Raw genomic sequence first — 20,128 nt, 5'->3', positions numbered from 1 at the left:
AAGTTATTATTATTATTATTATTATATGGATATGAGACGACAGAGGTATGCACAAAGTCTAAGAACAATATATTGTTCTGAAGTCTTAATTGTACCTTTTATTTTTACAGCTACTTCATCCTCAGTAGCAGCAGCTGATGTGAACACAATGGCAGAAGGTAGGTGCACAGATATTATGTACACAGTCATCTCACTGTTACTCACCGAGTTCAGGTTGTCTACGACATAAAAGAAAAGAACGTGCAACTTATTGAACAAATGTGGTAACAAAACACATTCAGTGTCTAAAGGAACGAAATGTGTTCTTAAAAATGTATAAACTTTGCCAAAACAAGATTTTGCAGATCAGCAGTTCAGTTTTTAGATTTGATTTGATTTTACTCAGTAATGCATCAATTCTGCAGCTGAAAATAGTCAATAACAAATGCAATATTTACTCCTGTTTCACTAAGGTTGGCAAAAAGAACTACAGTGCCCAGCTGTTTTAGGACTTCTTTAGCCTTTTAAAAAAAAATGAAACTATGTATTTGATTTACATCTCCAATAAGAACACAAAGGCTTGGGGCTGAGTGTCACAGACAAAATTGAAACATCAAAATGAACACTTGAGTCACTATTGCTCTAAAACACAGTTGTATGTGTGATGTTTGTGTTTCACGCATGCAGTTAAAACGCTTCAATGAATGCAATACACAAACAACTGAACTATAGAAATCACTGTTACAGAATCTTAATACCTTTTCTTGTTTGTCTGTGTTTTTATATTTGAAGAATGTCAGTTATCTACACTTTGAATGATATAAGTAGGAGTTTTACAGCATCTTGTAATGAAACTTCTCTTCTAAAGAAATGTATTTTCTCTGTTTCCTCAGGGGAGCACTTTGTGGAAAAACATCAAGTCAATCTGATCAAGAGAGTGAGCAACATTGCACCCATTTTGGATGAGCTCCTCCACGAAAACATCATCCAACGAGATAGTTATGATGAAATCCAGGCTCTGCCTACCTCTCAGGAGAAGATGGCGGCGCTCTTTAGTGGGCCTTTGGAATCCAGCGGAGATCAAGGAAAAGCGATGTTCTGCAGAATCCTGAATAAACATGAGCGATATCTAATCGATGAGCTCAGGAGAACAGAAGTGCCAGTGAGTAAATCCTTAGTGATATAAAGCATTTTAAGAAGTGTGGATGTCACAGGTGGAACCTCTCATATAGTCACAGTGTTTGAGACTCAATAGGTAAATACAATTGAGAATCAAATTTGAAGTGAATGTGATATAACACATATTTTTTGAATACAAGTCAAACTTTGGGTGCTATTTCTAAAATCCCTAAAGGAATCCTCCACTAGAAAATGTGATTGACTCGTCTCCTGTCGGCCTAAAAAGCGCAGCTCTGAACAGTTTACAGCGTGTTCCCTTCTGAAGGACAGCAGCTGTAGTCACATTCACATACGTCACAACGGATTTCAACAGAGTCAAGAAAACATCGATAGAAACTTCTCAAACTACTGTTGCTGCATAACTGAAAATCGGCATATTGCAAAACATCATAAATTATCTGGAACTCTGCTGGAGAGATGAGCACCACCTCATGACATGCATTCATTTTCTGTTTTGATGATGTTGGTTTAGAGCGCTGCCTAAACTTCAGTCCAAAATCTCCCATAAGTGTTCCACTGAGTTGACCTGGTGTCTGAAAGTCAGACCCTATGATTCACATCATTTTACATGTAAACCATTCAATGACCCATCATGCTCTGTATGGAGGAATTCAAGCTTCTCCTTTACAGAACACTGGTTCTCATCAACATGTTTCCTTTATGAACATATAATTGGAATTTTCCAGGTGGAAACAATGACGACTGCTAAAGAGCTGCTTTTGGAAACTCTCAATGATTTGAGCTCCAAGGAGTTAAAGAAATTCAAGTGGTTGCTGCAGTTCAACTTCTTCCTCTGGGGTCTTCCATACAACTCATGGAGACGACTGCTTATGGCAGACAGGACAGACCACCTGGTGGATGTGATGGTGCAGATATGGAATCAACAGTCTGTGGAGGTGACCAAGGAGGTTTTCATGGACATGAACAGGACTGATCTGGTGCAGAGGCTGTCAGAGACCAGCTCAGAACCCAAAGGTAAGATAAAGATAACGGTCACATTAATGATATTTAATATGCATGGTTACAAATACAGCAGCTTCTAGTATAAAGCAATGCAACAACACCATATAGGCCCGCCATGACAGCAAAACTAGCAAAGAGTTGAAAGAACAGCTCTCAAACACATTCTCAACAAAAACTGAACTTTATAAGCTTCACAGAGTTAGTTGTTCGTTGTCTTTTTGAAGCGTCTAGTTTAACTAATTAAATATACTTGTGCATACAAAATAAAGACCACATGTTAAATTAGACAAATATTACTTCAGAGGTGAATGTTTTGGATTTCATCTTCAAAGTAAAGATGTTCTGAGGGGTTAATGAGTCTGTTGACTTGTGGCCGTGGGCGGAGGCTTTATGTTTTCGGGTTGTCCATACGTACTTCCATCTGGTCCATTGTGGTGAACGTGATATCTCAGGAACGCCTGGAGGGAATCTCTTCAAATTTGGCACAAACGTCCACCTGGACTCAAGGATGAAGTGATTAGATGTTGGTGGTCAAAGGTCACTCTGACCTCATGAAACACGTTTTTGGACATAACTCAAGAATTCATATGCTAATTATGATGATAGGGTAAAATGATGAAGTGATGACATTTTCTATTGTTTAAAAACATTTTTCTTTATTGGGACACATGATCTTCTTTGTTTTTTGGTCCTTTAAATTTGCCAAATATTTTGATTTGATTATTACCAGTCCTGTATTCTATATAACTCAATATGAATTTGGTTAATGTTGTCTCCATAATTTCACATGAATCTGTTGAATATTATTCATTGAACTTGAAGAAAAATGATTCCTCAAAGCCATGTAGTTACTTTAATTTACATTTCAGTCTAGCAAATAAGAAGGCAAGTTATTTTTATTATGGTATACTGCAGATTTTCTGTTCATTATGCAATCAATCCTCAACATTATAGTTCTTGTAGTCTGACGGTGTGTTATTATAAAGCCTGGTGTTAAATCAATCATCTATATTTCTTTTCTCCTCAGAGAAACACACTGTGGATGAACATTGGCCTGGACTGATCCAGAAAGTGAGTAATGTCACATCTGTCTGACTTTAAACTAAAGCTGAAACATTTCATCAATCAGTTGATCAACAGAAAATAAATCACTACTATTTTGACAATCTCTTAATCGTTTAAGTACTTTTGGTTTAGCAAAAATGTCAAATATTGTTGAGAAGGTCTTCTTCTTTTCTCTGTTCTGCATCATTGTAAACTGAATATTTTGGGGTTTGGGCTGTTGAGTCAGACAAAACAAGACTTTTAAAGATGTCAACGTGGACTTTAGGGAATTGAGATCTTTAACCGTTTTCTGACATTTTATAGACCAAACAATGAATCGATCAATTTAGAAAATAATCGTCACATTCATCAATGATAAGAATGATAGTTAACTGAAATGAGTGCACAGGAGTAAGGGTAAGTAGGAAGCTGATGAATCTCAAGTACTCCAGGTGGATTTTATATTATGTTCTTAAAAGGATTAATGTAGTTATGTTATTTTATTTATTGTTCTTAATTTTATTTCTATGAAGGCACATTATTGATTGATTGAAATGTTGTTCTTGGAGTTGCACAGGGTTGGGAGGGAGCAATGGAGAAGGACATCAGATGTATTTGTAGATAGTTGTACACTGATTGTTTTGTATATTGAAAAATAAAAATTGCAAGTCATTAACATATGAAAATAATAATAAGTTGCAGCGCTACTTTACCCAATACAGCTTTTATTCAATAGATGTAGATTCAAACTGATCCTCACCTTAAATATTATAAATGAACAAAACCAACTTAATTTTTCAGAAGAAGGTTTTTTCAGAACTGAACGGGGAGTGTGTGTGAGATGAATTGGACAAATATTATCAATCATATCATTACCTTGTGAAATGTGAACAGAAGATTTTTTTGCACTTTTGCCTCATGAACATTTCCTTTGAATATGTCAGGTGGAAACGATGGCGTCTGTTATAGAGCTGCTTTTGGAAACGCTGGCTGGTTTGAGTGACGAGGAGCTTGAGAAGTTCAAAGATGTTTTCTGGAGTCAATTTGACTTCAGCAGACGCTCCTCAGACATCAAATTGACGCTGTTAGAGATAACAGACAATCAGGACATGGTGTTTTTTATGGTGCTGATCTACGGACAACATTCTGTGAACAAGACCAAGGAGGTTTTAAAGGAGATGAACCGGACTGATCTGGTGCAGAGGTTGTCACACAGCAGCTCAGGACCCAAAAGTAAGACAACAAAGACAAAAACATCTTAAAACCATGAAACTGCTACTTCACACGTATGTCATAAGTTGTGTCATAAGCTTCTTGTCTTTTCATTATGAATAATATGATTGATAATGTAGAGAAAAGACATCATCTTGTGTACAAAATATATTGTATGATGATATGAAGTATGGAAAATATGTTATAATATGAGACAACAATGACTATTGTGGTGGTTTAAGTGTAATATTGTGTTGTGTAGATTTTCTAAAAAGCAATGTTGTCTGTTAACAATATTTATTGTCAGACATTAGATCAATCACTCATGACTTTTACTACTTTTCTCCTCAGAGAAACTCTCCGATGAACACAGATCTGCACTGATCCAGAGAGTGAGTAATGTCACATCTGTCTGACTTCATACAACACAGATTTTATTCAACCAATGCTGCTTAAAACATGTTGTCATGTTTAACATTTAAAAAAATAAGACCCAAATTCATGATTTACTTATTTATGTATTTTATGAATGTATTGATTATTTTCAGGTAGCAACAAAAGCAGCTGTTAAACAGATGCTTTTGGAAACCTTGAATGATTTAGATCATTCGGAGTTAAAGAAATTCCAGGAGTTCCTGCAGTTGATCATCTCACAGAACAACCTCCCAGACATTTCATCAATGTTGAGACAAACAGCAGACAGTAAAGAAACAGTGGATCTGATGGTGCAGCTCTACGGCCATCAGTCTGTGGATTTAACCAGGGAGGTTGTTAAGAAAATGAACAGAACTGATCTAATGTGGAGGTGGTCAGAGAGCAGCTCAGGACTCAAAGGTAAGACAAAGATAAAAAAAACACATGACATAATCGTGACTAGGGTTGGGTACCGAAAACCGGTGCCAATATGTCCTACCGGACTGAAACGCATCGCAGATTTTGGTGCTTCCTTTCGGTGCTTTTCGGTGCCAAGGCAAATATGCTCATATTTCTGCAAAAGAATTGCTGATGTTTATGTATATTTATTTAAGTATACTGTAAACTGTTGTTAACAGTTACTATATTGTTCATAGTTTGAAGTTAAAAAGTTTGAAGCTGTAGTTTGAAGCCAAGTGTTTTGTATTTATTTATATTTACATTACATTACATTACATTACAGTCATTTAGCAGGCGCTTTTATCCAAAGCGACTTACAATAAGTGCATCAACATTGGTAATCAAAAGAACTACTAGTCACCAGAAGTCATAAGTACATTTCCTTTTCCAAACAAGCATCTAAGAGCATGAAGCAGAGCATAACTCAGAGCCAAAGTACAGCGCAGAAACAAGAAAAACAGTTAGTGCTATAAGTAATACGAATACAATAAGTGCAACAAGCTAGTATGAAAACAATAAGTGCTAAGTGGAAGGCTCAGGGTAGCACTTCCTGAAGAGGTGGGTTTTCAGCCTGCGGTGAAAGATGGGCAGCGACTCTGCTGTCCTGACGTCAGTGGGAAGTTCATTCCACCACTGTGGGGCCAGGACAGAAAACAGCCGTGACCGGGTCGATCGGCCGCCAGGACCTCTGAGCGACGGGGCAACCAATCGCCCCGAGGCAGCAGAGCGAAGTGGTCGGGCGGGGGTGTAAGGGTTGACCATGGCCTGGAGATACGAAGGAGCTGTTCCTTTCACTGCCCTGTAGGCTAGCACCAGAGTCTTAAACTGGATGCGAGCTCTTACAGGTAGCCAGTGTAGAGAACGGAGAAAGGAAGTTGTGTGGGAGAACTATATTTATAGTATACTTCAAACAGTTAATATATTGTTCAATTTGAAGAAAACAAATTGCCTTGGCAATAAAAAAAAGCCTTTCTTTAATGTCGCCAATCGTCGTTTTGTGTTTTTTTTTTTAAGTATCGGTTCAGGCATCGTTTAGCACCGGTATCGTTTGAAAAGTATCGTTTTATCACCGGTATCGGAAAAAACCCAAACGATACCCATCCCTAATCGTGACATAATTGTGTGTCTCAAAATTGAAAGTTTAAAGGTATAATATGCAGTCACACTGTTTGTAAACACAACATTCAAAATTCGGCCCTCCAGCTCAACGAGAGCGAGAGAGAGAGAGAGAGAGAGAGAGAGAGAGAGAGAGAGAGAGAGAGAGAGAGAGAGAGAGAGAGAGACCACAGCAGTGGTCGAGCGAGCTAGAGAGTGAATGAAGAGACCTTGAGAGGGACTGTCTTTTGGGATTTTTATTGTATCAGTCTATACATTGTCTTTTGGGAAATTGCTGCATGTTATATCTTTTAATGAGTTCAGTATTTGTTGCAGGGCTTTTGTCATTCTGTAGTGAATCTGTTTTATTCACTTTTCAAGCATCTGCGCTCCATTAAAGTCAATCTTACTCTCTATGTTTAATTAGGTTTTATTCGCCAGAATGATTTTAAATGTTTTTTCTCCTCAAAAGAACACTCTGTGGATGAACATCAACCTTCACTGTCAGAAAGCGTGAGTCTGACTTTACACATCACAGCTTTCATTCAATAGATGCAGATTGAAAACCAGCCTGTTCTTGAACATTATAAATGATTCAAACCAAACCAAGTGTTTTAAATTGGTTCTCACGGCGTTACGATTGAGCTCTTAAGTAATAATGTTATCCACCGTTGATGTTAATACCTCTGAATACTTTTAATCCATCAGGAAGCAACCATGCCATCAGTTCAGGAGAAGCTTTTGGAAACACTGCAAGATTTAAATTACGAGGATCTCGAGAAATTCAAACATGTCCTGCAGTACAGTAAAATAAAGAAAGGTCTCCCAAGAATCCCAAGAAAGAGATTGAAGAAGGCAGACAGAGTTGAAATGGTGAAGCTGAGTATGGAGACCTACGGCCAACAGTCTGTGGAGGTGACAGAGGAGGTGAACAGGAGAGATCTGGTAGAGAGGTTGTCAGAAACCAGCTTAGGACTCCCAGGTAAGATTATTAATACAAAAACTTTCACATCATACAATATGTTTCTCAGAAAATAGATTTTAGAATTCATAATAATCAATAATAATCAAACTTATTTATTCCCTAATGTGACGTATTAAATAATAGAGGCTAGGCAGCAATTCAACAACATCACATTCATTACTTCTACTGCAGAAATCATGGAATTGAATCAGCCTTGTTGAATTCTATGACATCATTACTGAGTACATTTTTGCAGCATTGAATTTTTTTGTATTTTATTTTATTTAAAAGCAGCTGAGCCTTATTTAGGAGCAAAATATCAGATACCGTTTTCAATACGATGAAGTACATGAAGGCCAACTACTTTGACCCATTAAATAACTTCAATCAACACTTATATTACATTTTGAATATCATAAATTGACAGCACTGTAGTATTTATCTTCTACAAATCTGGGACATCAGTAACTACTATGAAAGGGCAGCTGGTGTCCAGAAAAGACTGACTGACGGAGTGGTTGCCTTAAACTTTCTCGTTGTCAAGATCGTAAATATTCTGTCTGAATCTACAGTATTATTTATTACCTGTGACTTTAATTTATATTTTTCAATGATTATAAGACATTTAAAAAGATGGAGTCATGCTTGTAATACATTTTTGACAAAGGCTGTCCTGAATGTATTTCTTTTTTTTTTTACATTCTAAGCTTCTCTTGGGATGAAGCTTTAAATGTCGACAGGCTTTAGATGTGATTCTTCATTTGTGTCTGTGTGGAATGTGGGAGAGCAGACAGTTTTTGACCGCAGTGAAAAAGTTGTTTTTGAAAGGCTTAATGCCAGCAAATATGGATTGAAGCAGGATATTTTGTTAGATAAATGTTGTGGATTATTGGATACATTTTTATGTGACCAATTCAAGTATGCCTGAGGTCTGCCTGAGAAGAAGAAAAAGAGGAAGATTCCCATAACATCCACCAGTTCAGAGGCGTTAACGTGAAGGGCAAGATTTTCTTCTCAGTGGTGGCAAAACGCATGACCTGATACTTACTGTTAATAAACTACATCAATACCAGCAGCAGGAGTCCCAGGGTTCAATGCCTGCGTGGAACTCTCCGCCATTATCTGGGAGCAAATACAGATGGGCAAATACAAGAAATCCAACCTCCACATTGTTTGGCTTGAGCTGGAAAATGCCTACAGCTGTCTTCCACATCAGCTCATCACCTTTACTCTCATGTTCTTCTACATACCAACCTGCATTCAGAGCTTGATATCTACATACATCAGCAATTTATCCGTCTGCTACACAAGCCAGAAGATCACAAGTGGATGGTAGCAGCTTGAAAAAGGCATAACGATGGTTTGTTCAATCTCAACCATCCTGGTCAGCCCTTAAGATCACGCTGATCGGCTGGAGACAGGCTGCCTGAGGGGTGAGATTAGAGTCTCAGCTTCTGACTTACACTTAGAGAAGCATTTCTACTGCTGCCCCACCACCTCCAGATGTTCTGAGATGTAAGGGGCAACACATCTGTGAAGGGTGGCTCCCAGTTGACTGCAGCTGCAGTTCGGTGGAGGTGCAACAGGCAGCAGTTGATCGTTGCAGCGATTTTGTAATGGAGTCGTTAGATTTCATTGGTGTCCAGTGTTTCTTTCTCCCTCTTTGTGATTAGAGATTTTAGTGTTATTTTGCAATAAATTCTTTATATATTTTATTCAAAGGCAACTTAATCTGACGAGTCTGATTTTGAATCTGTCAGTCAACGAGTGATTTTCTGTTTTCTTTCTCCTCAGAGGAACATCTGTCTAAACCGATCAAGAATGTGAGTAGTGTCAGATCAGACACATTTTACACAACACAGCTTTCATTTAATTGTTACAGGTTGAAAATAATCCTCATGTTGACAGTAAAGAGGTGGAAACCGTTTTTAAACCAGAAACATCACATCTGCTGTATAAGTGATGAGAGATGTGATCAGGTGGCTTCATTCCTACTTTTTGTAGCAAAGTGTGAGAGAGAGTTAGAGACAGTCAGTAAAGCATATTACTCATATCATATAGTGTTGTGATGATGCTACAGAAATTAGCACATATCTTAAACTGAAAATGTATCATTGTGCCTGATGTGGTAAATATACATTGTTACAACACTCTTAATGACTTGCTTAATGTTTCATTACTACAATGGGGGATATTACATGAATGTACTCTCATTACTTTTAATCCATCAGGATGTAACCATGACATCAGTTCAGGAGAAGCTTTTGGAAACACTAGAAGATCTAAGTTACGGGGAGCTTGAGCAATTCAAGCACATCCTGCAGCGCACTAGAATGAAGAAAGGCCTCCCAAGAATGTCAAGACAGAGAATGGAGACGGCAGACAGACATGAAATAGTGGAGCTGATGATGGAGATCTACAAGCAGCAGTCTGTGGAGGTGACCAGTGACGTTTTAATGGAGATGAACAGGAGGGATCTGGTGAAGAGGTTGTCAGACTTCAGCTCAGGATCCAAAGGTAAGTTGTGAGGAAAAATCTGTCCTTTTTTTCTTATTTGCCAGAAATAAGATTGCTGGAAGCAGAATTCGCCAATCTGATCACCGATGAGGGGGTTTGAAGCCATTTCTCATCGCGGGTCAACAAGCAATTCTGCTCCTCTGCTCTTTGAATTTTGGATGTCTATCCATTCTACACAAATCAGTGTTTGCCCTTCATTAATTCTGCAGCAGGACACCACTTTGGTCTTGAGTGCAGCGGAGCAGCCTCGACATACAACACGGATCAGAGGAGAGGCGAAGTGGATAAAACATTGTTGTACCGGTTACAAACCGGTAGTTAATATTATAGCCTTTGTTGGGATCTATCAGGAGCGTGTTTGGTATATGAAAAACTAAATTATTGACATCAATAGAATTATTGATGTCAGTAAGATTATTCATAATTATTAATAAAAACGGTGCACCACGCTGAGAACAGGGACCAATAGCCAAACTATAAACTAAGTCTCATAATTAGTGTTCACTCACAATGTCAACGGTCAAAGTGAGGAAAAACTACCCAAAATGACAGATGTAGTCTAGTACGTCACATAACATAATTTTTTTTTAATCTGTGTCTTCACAAGGGCCTTCAGGAAGTTTAGAGCTTGAAGGTTGTGGAAGCATCATTGTAAGTCCTTCCATTTATTTTATTGTTTCATTTATGGTATGTTGCAAAAAGAAACATTGTTTTAAGTGATTGCTCTCTGCAGAAGGACTCCAGTGACTGGACTAAACTTGAACCTGAAGTGAACAGTACAGGTGCAGATGAGGCTCCAACTTACAGGTAAAATATAACGTCCTAACTACTGCAAACTGGAGCTGGAGGGAAACCAATGCAATATGAGAATTATAGTGGCAATACTTTTCACACTCACTCGTTTTCTTTTTCATGACTCAGCCTACAGTCTGAAGCAGGACACTTTGAATGCAGCGTCTCTGGCTTGCGCTGGATCTGTAAGGGAAAGGTCCGCTTTAAGTACCAGTTTAGCTCTGTGGAGGAACACATGGAGAGGATCAACAGCATGCAATACATGGCTGCAGGTCCCCTAATGAACATCACAGTCCTTGCTGGGAAGTTAGATGAAGTGCACCTGCCACACTGGATCTGCATAGGTAAGTGGACATGAAGAAATATTAACATAGAATGAACTGACTTTTTATATTTCAGACAGCATGTTTTACAAAAACTGATGCAGTGCATTTCTCCTCACTAATTGCCTGTGCTTTTATTTTGTACAGAAGACAACCCTGCGATATTAGACAGGTTTGCAGTCCTGCACATAGATGACTGTGGAGATCATGTGGAAAAAGTGTCTGAGGTCACATTGTCCCATGTCAAGCTGTGTGAACCAGTTTTCTCTCTAAAAATGGTCATATTGAGATTGTTGGGCCTTTCAGTGGAAATATACTGCAACGTGTTAATATACAAGACCAACAAGACATTCCTCACACTCGATCTTTATCTGATCCCACAAGATCCTGGTCTACAACAGGTAATTTCATGTCTTACTGTCAATACCAATAATAATCAGATTTAGCTTGATAAATACACAACACAGATTACAATATTGGCTGCTTTAACCTTGTAGCAACTTTGTGTTGAAAAGGTTTGTTTTTGTTCACAGGAATTGGACAAGAGAAATGATTCCTACGGATACAGAGTAATCCGAAAGCCACATCCAGAGAAGTCTCTGAAAATGAATGATAGTTTCATCTTAACCACAGATTTGGACGGTGCAGAAATTTATCCTGAGGTATGTTTTGAACTGCTCCTCAATTTCTAAAGTGAAGTGTGGTTTCAACATTAGTTGGATATCATAGTACAAGTACAATATTGTAAACAAGAAAACATGACGAAATGACTGAACTTAGCTAACATAATGATGTTTAATCTTCCTAAAACATTTGTGGTAGGTTTCAAGGCGTGTAAAAAAAACACTCCACACAAGCTGTGTGACATTATAGGCTTGTTTCTTTCTCCATCTACTGTAGTGATGAAGTCTCAAGACCTGTCCAACCTCAAGGATAGCTTCTGTTCTGTTCAATCTTTCTAAATAAAAATACATTCAAATACATCTGCAATCATGGCCACCATTTTACCAATATACAGCATTTATATTCATATGTTTTGTCACTGTCTCTTTGATGTAAGTGGAATTACCACCACAATCTTTTTATTTGAAAATCATGAGAAAAAAGGAGGGAAAAATATTCTGGTGCACTTTCGCTCAAAGTCTAACATATTTCCCTTTTTTACTTTTATTTCCTTCACAGAAATTAATGCTCAGGAACGAAAACCCAAATTTCTTCGAAGTGTTCATTGAAAATCCAGACAAAAAGTTTGAGCTCCAGCTCACAAAAGAAAATGAGCGTCAACCAGTATGGACCTGTGCAGTTCGAAAAGGTCAGTTTAAGATAATATCACAAGAATTTATCTCCACTGCATAAGTACCACTTTCATTTTATTGAATATGCATCATGTAAGATAAAGGCAGTAAATCAGCTACATGTATATTTAATTTATCTCTGCATTTTATTTTCAGATGAATACCAAAGCATTGTTCATTCACAAGGTAAGACATTTCTAATTATTTGTATTTAGCAGAAGTGCACTTTGGATGTCAGCCTGTGGAAAAGCTCTGCTAAGAATGACCCAAAAAACACCAAATCCAACAAGCTAGTATTTAACACCACACTAGCTGTTTAATGTTAGGATTAGGTTTGATCCTAATCTATATTTTTCCACACCTTGCTAAAGTTAAAATGTATAATAATCGTATATGGATGTACAGTAACTGTTACTTAAGTGCTTGTTAACATTACATTACAGTCATTTAGCAGACACTTTTATCCAAAGCGACTTACAATAAGTGCATTCAACATTGGTAATCAAAAGAACTACTAGTCACCAGAAGTCATAAGTACATTTCCTTTTCCAAACAAGCATCTAAGAGCATGAAGCAGAGCATAACTCAGAACCAAAGTACAGTGCAGGAACAAGAAAAACAGTTAGTGCTATAAGTAATACGAATACAATAAGTGCAACAAGCTAGTATGAAAACAATAAGTGCTAAGTGGAAGGCTCAGGGTAGCACTTCCTGAAGAGGTGGGTTTTCAGCCTGCGCCGAAAGATGGGCAGCGACTCCGCTGTCCTGACGTCAGTGGGAAGTTCATTCCACCACTGTGGGGCCAGGACAGAAAACAGCCGTGACCGGGTCGATCGGCCACCAGGACCTCTGAGCGACGAGGCAACCAATCACCCCGAGGCAGCAGAGCGAAGTGGTCGGGCGGGGGTGTAAGGCTTGACCATGGCCTGGAGATACGAAGGAGCTGTTCCTTTCACTGCCCTGTAGGCTAGCACCAGAGTCTTAAACTGGATGCGAGCTCTTACAGGGAGCCAGTGTAGAGAACGGAGAAAGGAAGTTGTGTGGGAGAACTTGGGGCGATTGAACACCAGGCGAGCTGCGGCTTTCTGGACAAGCTCCAGAGGTCTGATGGCCGACGCCGGGGCTCCGGCGAGTAGAGAGTTGCAGTAGTCCAGGCGGGAGATGACAAGAGCCTGGATGAGAACCTGCGCCGTCTCGCCAGTCAGGAAGGGACAAATCCTCCTGATGTTGTAGAGCAGAAATCTGCAGGAGCGTGTAACGGATGAAATGTTTGCCGAGAATGACAGTTGGTCATCCAGGGTCACACCCAGGTTCCTCGCAGTCCGAGTTGGCGTCACCACGGTATCATCAATGGTGATGGACAGGTCCCGGTGCGGGCAACCCTTCCCCGGGAGGAACAGTAGCTCAGTTTTGTCTAGGTTGAGCTTGAGATGGTGTGTCGTCATCCACTTCGAGATGTCAGCCAAACACGCAGCGATGCGCGTCTCCACTTGGGTGTCACCGGGGGGAAATGACAAGACCAGCTGGGTGTCATCGGCATAACAATGGTAGGAGAAGTCATGCGAGCGAATAACAGAACCCAGAGATGTTGTGTAGAGCGAGAAGAGAAGGGGGCCCAGGACTGAACCTTGCGGAACCCCTGTAGTCAGCATGTGTGGTTCCGACACGGACCCCCTCCAGGTCACCTGGTAGGATTGACCCGTCAGGTAGGATGCAAACAGGGAGAGTGCAGAGCCTGAGACGCCCATCCCCTCGAGGGTGGAGAGGAGGATTTGATGGTTCACAGTGTCAAACACCGCAGACAAGTCCAGGAGAATCAGGACAGAGGAGAGAGAGCTAGCTCTCGCGGCGTGAAGCGACTCTGTCACCGCAAGGAGGGCCGTCTCTGTCGAGTGACCCACTTTGAACCCGGACTGGTGGGGGTCCAAAAGGCTGTTTTGGTGGAGATAGGAAGACAGTTGGTTAAAGACAGCACGTTCAAGTGTTTTGGATAGAAAGGGTAGAAGAGAAACCGGTCTGAAGTTCTTGACATCAAAGGGGTCAAGTGATGGTTTCTTCAGAAGGGGGGTGACTCTGGCGGTCTTGAAGGTCGTGGGAAAGCATCCTGAAACAAGAGATGTGTTGATGAGGTGGGTGAGGAAAGGAAGGAGTTCAGTCGCAATAGACTGAAGAAGAGGGGAAGGGATCGGGTCAAGGGAGCACGTGGTGGGGCGGTTAGACGTAACAAGGTTGAGGACCTCGTTAGGGGAGAGAGGAGCCAGATAGGGTAAGATGGGGCGTAGAGATGGGAGGGAGAGCTGTGGGGGCAGGATTGGACAGGGAGAGAGGGGCTGAGAGAAGGAGGATCTGATATCGTTTACCTTCTTGTCAAAGAAATTGGCGAAATCATCAGGGAGAAGGGAGGAAGTAGGAGGAGGGGGTGGGGGTTGGAGGAGTGAAGTGAAAGTTTCAAAGAGTTTTTTAGGATTGGAAGCAGAGGTTAGGATTTTAGAGCGAAAGAACGCAGCTTTAGCAGTAGATAGAGAGGAGGAAAAAGTGGAAAGAAGAGCTTGGAAGTTAAGAAGGTCCTCCGGGAGTTTGCCTTTTCTCCATTTACGCTTAGCCTCTCTTAGGCTCCGTCTATCAGTACGCACTGAGTCCGACAGCCACAGGGCAGGTGGAGTTGGGCGTGCAGGCCTGGAGGTGAAGGGACAGAGTTTGTCCAAAGAAGAAGTAAGGGTGGAGAGGAGAAGATCAGTAGCAGTATCAGGGGATAGGAGAGAGAAGGATTCAGGGTCAGGGAGAGCAGAGGTGACAGAAGAGGAAAGATCGGCAGGGGAGAGGGAGCGGAAATGACTCCGGGTAGAAACCATGTGGGTAGGTGGAGGACGTGATGGGGCAGAGGATAGGGAGAAGGAGTAGGACATGAAATAGTGGTCAGAGAGCTGGAGGGAAGTGACAGAGAGGTTAGCAGTAGAACAGTGCCTAGTGAAGATAAGATCCAGCTGGTTGCCGGCCTTGTGAGTAGGAGGAGAAGAAGAGTGGTAAAGGTCAAAGGAGGAGAGGAAGGAAAGAAGAGGTTCAAGCTTATCGGTCTGGATGTTGAAGTCACCGAGCAGGATGAGCGCCGAGCCATCGTCATGGAAGTGCGAGACTAATGTATCAAGCTCCTCCAGGAACTCACCAAGAGGCCCTGGTGGGCGATACACAACAGCAATGGTGAGCTTGACTGGATAAGTGACAGTAACAGCATGAAATTCGAAAGAGGACGGGGAGAACTGAGGAACAGAGACAAGAGAGTATTTCCATTTTGGGGAAATTAGCAGGCCAGTACCACTACCCTGCCTCGCAGCTCTGGGAGTGTGAGAGAAAGAGTACACATGTGACAGAGCTGCGGGTGTGGTGGTGTTTTCTGGTGTGATCCAGGTCTCAGTTAGAGCAAGAAAGTTAAGGGAGAGCAAGGAAGCGTAACCTGAGATGAACTCAGCCCCCCCGCCACCATTTGCTCGCCCCCCGAGCTGAGAGAGTAGGATAGATGAGGTTAGTGGGGTCACGGCTCCTGAAAGCTGCCCAATGTCTACGTGACCGCCAGACAGAGGAACGGACAGAAATAGGATGCAAACACAAGGTAGTGAACGCTCGAGAAGTCTTAGCTTGACGAAGTCGGGCTTGAAAAAGTCGGCCTGTTGCCTTCGTTTGCCAGACGCTTGAAAGCTGACGCTTCCAGCAGTGGTTAAGTACAGCTATCTACTGATTGCTCATTGTCTGCCAGGAGTGGAAGCTCCGCCTTTGCAATCAGCGAACAAGGCTTGATCAAACAAGCCATTTCAAACAAGCAGAAACTCAGACAGCATGTCACAACTTCAGCCAGGCTTTAGTTTTTCATTTGTCTGTCTCCTGTTTTGCCACACTAACTCTCATGTCATTTCAGAATCTGCCACTCCCTCCTGCTCTGCACTAATTGCTGATTTCATTTCACCTGGCCTGCCCCACCTCCATACTCACCTGCTCGTCATCAGCTATCAGCCCCTCAGTGTATATGTACCGGTCCATTTCCCTCAGTTCTTTGCCAGATTGTCTAGTGTGTTTCCCTAGCTATCCAGCAACCTATCATTCTGATTCTGATCCTGATCGTTCGTGTATTGACCTGCCTTTTTGGACTTTGGACCTTCCCTTTTGCCTGCTCCCACTGGATTTGTTTGCTACGCGGGTTACTACCTGGTTTGACCTCTGCTGGTTATTAAACCCTGTTTCTACACCTGAACTGTTTTCTGTGTCGTGCTATTGGGTTCTTGTCTGTCATTTTGTGAAACCTGACACAGCACTTCACAACTGAGGCCATTGAGACAGGCCTAAGTACAGCTATCGAGACAGTTCAAAGCAGGTTACTTTAAAGCAGGCTTAAGTACAGTTTAAAAAGCAAGAACAAGATACTTATTAAATGCAGGTGAGTTTAGAAGTTCAGCTGGTCCACCAGGAGATGGATACACTGAAGTTAAAATTCAAACTGGATTTTTGTGTGGATTAACACACTGAATGATCCCACCTGCATTTCCAGTATCTGCACATTTTCCTGGTAAATTATCAAAGCTGCTTTAACCACTGGATTCATTATAAAACACCAATATTAATAATGTTCAAGCCTTTTCTGCTTCCAGTATTATTACCTGACTGTATCGAAACAAAGTCCTGCTGAGCATGTACTCGTTAATATTTCTTATCAACTTTTACAATGTTTCTCAGGAAAACGACCAAAACTATAACTTCAGATTAAACAAAATCAACTGTTCAACTCAAACAGTGAGAAACCATTTAAGATCGACAGGTGACTCTTGATTGGTGTTTTAACGTTTTATTTCTTTATTTTTTAGTAAGGCAGTTTGAATGTCACTTTTAAATTAACCCTTTCATTTTTAAATCTTAAAGGAACTGATGTCAGCAGATATTAACCTGAATCAAAATATATTTTTTATCCCTGCTGCCCTCAGGGGAGCACTTTGTGGATCAACACCGGTGTGATCTGATCGACCGAGTGAGCAATATAAATACCATCTTGGATAATCTTCTGACCGAAGGTGTAATCTCGCAAGAAGATTATGACACAATGAGTGCCATCCCAACCACTCAGGAGAAGATGAGGAAGCTCTACAGAGGTCCCCTGAAAGCTGCTGGACATGACGGCAAAGACGTCTTCTACAAAATCCTCGAGGACAAGGAGTCATATCTTGTTGCTGATCTCAAGAGGAAGGGGTCATAAATACTTTGGTTGAATTAGCCTTTTTGACCCAGACTCTGGCTACCTGAACCTGATATTTTGTTCACATTAACAGAACCATTTTATATCAAGCATTTACGACAATATTCCTCCTGGTGCTATATCTAAGTGTGTATGTATTTTTTTAAAAGATAATACAAGGAACTTTCTTCTTATGTTTATGACTTTCATAAGCAGTTAAAAGTTCCTCATAGTAACTTTAAGATTGGCTTTTTTCATTCTGTGATAATGTAAAATGAATCAAACATTTTATCTAAGATGTATTAAATATGTTATGTATATTTTTTATGTAAATGACAATTCAGGTTTTCACTTTGCACAATTATGCACACAGAACAGAAACAGGGTTATTGTGTTATTGGAGCAGACCTTTTTATCTCTGATTTTATATTTTACTCAAATATATTAATTATGACGATGCCCTTTTAAAAAAACGTTTTTGTATATTGTCTAATTTTGTACGGCATTTGTTGCTTTTCAATAAATAAATCGTCTTGATATGACGTCATTATTATGTCTGGTATCTTGTTTAACTTATTGCTCACTCATCTAACAACACTTTGACTCATTATGGTCTGAATGTACGTTCTACATTTCATGAATCTAATCCAGGAAACATTCATGATTAAATATGCAGATGATTCTGTAATGAGTTAGTTCTGGGAGTCAGAGTCTGGCCATGGCTCTGTTGTTGGAGAAGCTGATCCCTAAACTGTACTACTATGTAAATATCAATACATCGGAGCTCTCATATTGTTAGTGTCAGTGTTTGATTTTAGTGAATTATGTGTGCCTCACTCATACAGTCTGCTACACTTACACATTAAAACATATTCTTCTGTATTTTTTTGACTCCTCCCCGTTCAGGAGAAAAAGGTTTCAGTTCACTGACAAACACAAAACCACCAAATACACAAGCTACTACTTAACGGCTGACTGTTTAATGTTAGAATTAGGTTGGATCCTACAATATTTCTGTCCACACCTTGCAATAGTTAAAATGTATAATAATAATATAATGTACAATAACTGAACATTTCTCTGCCGGCCCACCTTTGACTCTAGGCCACCATCAGCTGCAGTACTCAAAACAAAGAAAGACCAAATTAAAAAACTACACTGTTTAAAATCTAACTTAAAGTTAACAACAAGATGAATAAAAGTAAAATGATCTGTACTAGAACAAGCATTTCTAACATATACGGTCACATGTACTGTCAACAATAAGGTAAATATGGATTTTGGTCAATACATTACATACTTTGCACCAGGTGACAACATTACTTGTTTTTTCAGGTTTGGTTCTCAAACCACAATTAAAGTTATGGCAGACTGACTTAATGATTAAAAATACAATACCTCAGGGTATTAAATTCATTCAATGTTCAAATTAATTTAAAAACATTACCTCAAGCACGAGAACTCGGAGCTCAAGCCAGAGAAGCAAACAAGAGTGTGGAGGCAGCTTCCAGTCCGACACACCTGCTCCCCATGAGCCTATTACTGGTTCGCTGCTCTCCCACTGGCCACCAGCACTCCTGCATTACTCCCTGAAATATATGGGAGCTGAGAGGGAGTCAACCAGAGGGAAGATTTGGAGACATTGCTTCTTCTAAAATGGGCTGAATGGGGATTTCACAATGAAGGCTTTTCTGTAGTCTACTGGATAATATCTGTTTTAGAGTCAACCCACTCTAGGGCCAAACAAATTACATACAATTCAACTGTATACACAGCTAAAGAATTCAAAGTGCGTTTCAATATTTCAAATGTGTGACTAGGAACTGCAACAGCAGATCCTGTACTGTCTGTAGCTGGGTCTTTTATCCATCGGTAAAAACATGCACATGCTCTGAGTATTTTTGATCTGTGTACTCATAGAACTCACTCACTAAATCAGTATTTTTATGTCTTACCTTAATTTGCAGCAACTCCATGTCCACCTCTGGTTCTTTAAGCAACCACACAGGAGTTATTGGCCAAATGACAGCAGGGCAAAGCTCATTATCAGAGACTCCGAGGCTTCTTAATGTTGCTTCTCCTATCCAGCCAAAACTTGTCTTTTTATGTCTTTCCCAACATGCCTGTAATACTTTTTTAGTTGGATGATTATCTTCATGACCTCTCAGATTTATCCAATAATTAACCAACAGTTGTTTTCTGTGAAGACACAATGGCATTTCTCCTGCTCTACTTGGATGGCGCACACAAGTGATGTTCTTACTGCACACATACAAATTCTGAGGGCCCTGGTCTGGATAACATCTGTTTAAGTGTGGTTTCTGATGCTGAACCATATGCTCTATATATTTATATCTATATCTATATTTATATACTACTATAATCTAATCTGGATTTAATTAGAGCTTTGTAAATGTGTATCATGATGCAATGTCTGCTCCCCAGTCCAACCCTACCAGACATCTCAGTGCATTTATAACTTGTTTACACTTATCACTAACATTTCTAATGTGGTCTTTCCATGTTAATCTGCTGTCAAAGTGTACTCCTAAAAACCGAAATGACTCAACTATTTATAACTTGTTTTCATACAGATTCAGCTGAAAGTGTCCCCTAGTTCCTCCGTCTCGTAAAGAACATTACTTTCATATTTTCAGATGAGAATTTAAATCCTCAT

At 40.1% G+C, this 20,128-nt stretch overlaps 1 protein-coding gene across 1 annotated transcript in view; it reads left to right on the top strand.

The window, feature by feature from the left end:
* The window catches only part of LOC137890831 (uncharacterized), a 41,454-nt gene extending 23,450 nt beyond the window's left edge, over positions 1 to 18,004 (top strand). The window contains exons 20-38 of the mRNA XM_068735077.1: positions 111 to 158; positions 873 to 1,141; positions 1,845 to 2,133; positions 3,149 to 3,192; positions 4,110 to 4,398; positions 4,729 to 4,769; positions 4,926 to 5,211; positions 6,818 to 6,858; positions 7,054 to 7,327; positions 9,104 to 9,132; positions 9,541 to 9,826; positions 10,434 to 10,477; positions 10,560 to 10,633; positions 10,748 to 10,962; positions 11,089 to 11,342; positions 11,475 to 11,603; positions 12,124 to 12,253; positions 12,393 to 12,422; positions 17,204 to 18,004. Coding sequence (XP_068591178.1) covers positions 111 to 158; positions 873 to 1,141; positions 1,845 to 2,133; positions 3,149 to 3,192; positions 4,110 to 4,398; positions 4,729 to 4,769; positions 4,926 to 5,211; positions 6,818 to 6,858; positions 7,054 to 7,327; positions 9,104 to 9,132; positions 9,541 to 9,826; positions 10,434 to 10,477; positions 10,560 to 10,633; positions 10,748 to 10,962; positions 11,089 to 11,342; positions 11,475 to 11,603; positions 12,124 to 12,253; positions 12,393 to 12,422; positions 17,204 to 17,472 — 3,041 coding nt within the window. The 3' untranslated portion in view covers positions 17,473 to 18,004. The remainder of the gene's footprint in view (positions 1 to 110; positions 159 to 872; positions 1,142 to 1,844; positions 2,134 to 3,148; positions 3,193 to 4,109; positions 4,399 to 4,728; positions 4,770 to 4,925; positions 5,212 to 6,817; positions 6,859 to 7,053; positions 7,328 to 9,103; positions 9,133 to 9,540; positions 9,827 to 10,433; positions 10,478 to 10,559; positions 10,634 to 10,747; positions 10,963 to 11,088; positions 11,343 to 11,474; positions 11,604 to 12,123; positions 12,254 to 12,392; positions 12,423 to 17,203) is intronic.
* Positions 18,005 to 20,128: the final 2,124 nt, after the last annotated feature.

The sequence above is a fragment of the Cebidichthys violaceus genome, unplaced genomic scaffold (assembly GCF_023349555.1).
Source record: "Cebidichthys violaceus isolate CVI_PGR_0920_01 unplaced genomic scaffold, fCebVio1.0.p SCAF_7, whole genome shotgun sequence".
NCBI classification, from domain to species: Eukaryota; Metazoa; Chordata; class Actinopteri; order Perciformes; family Stichaeidae; genus Cebidichthys; species Cebidichthys violaceus.
This window is presented reverse-complemented; position numbering and strand designations above follow the sequence as displayed.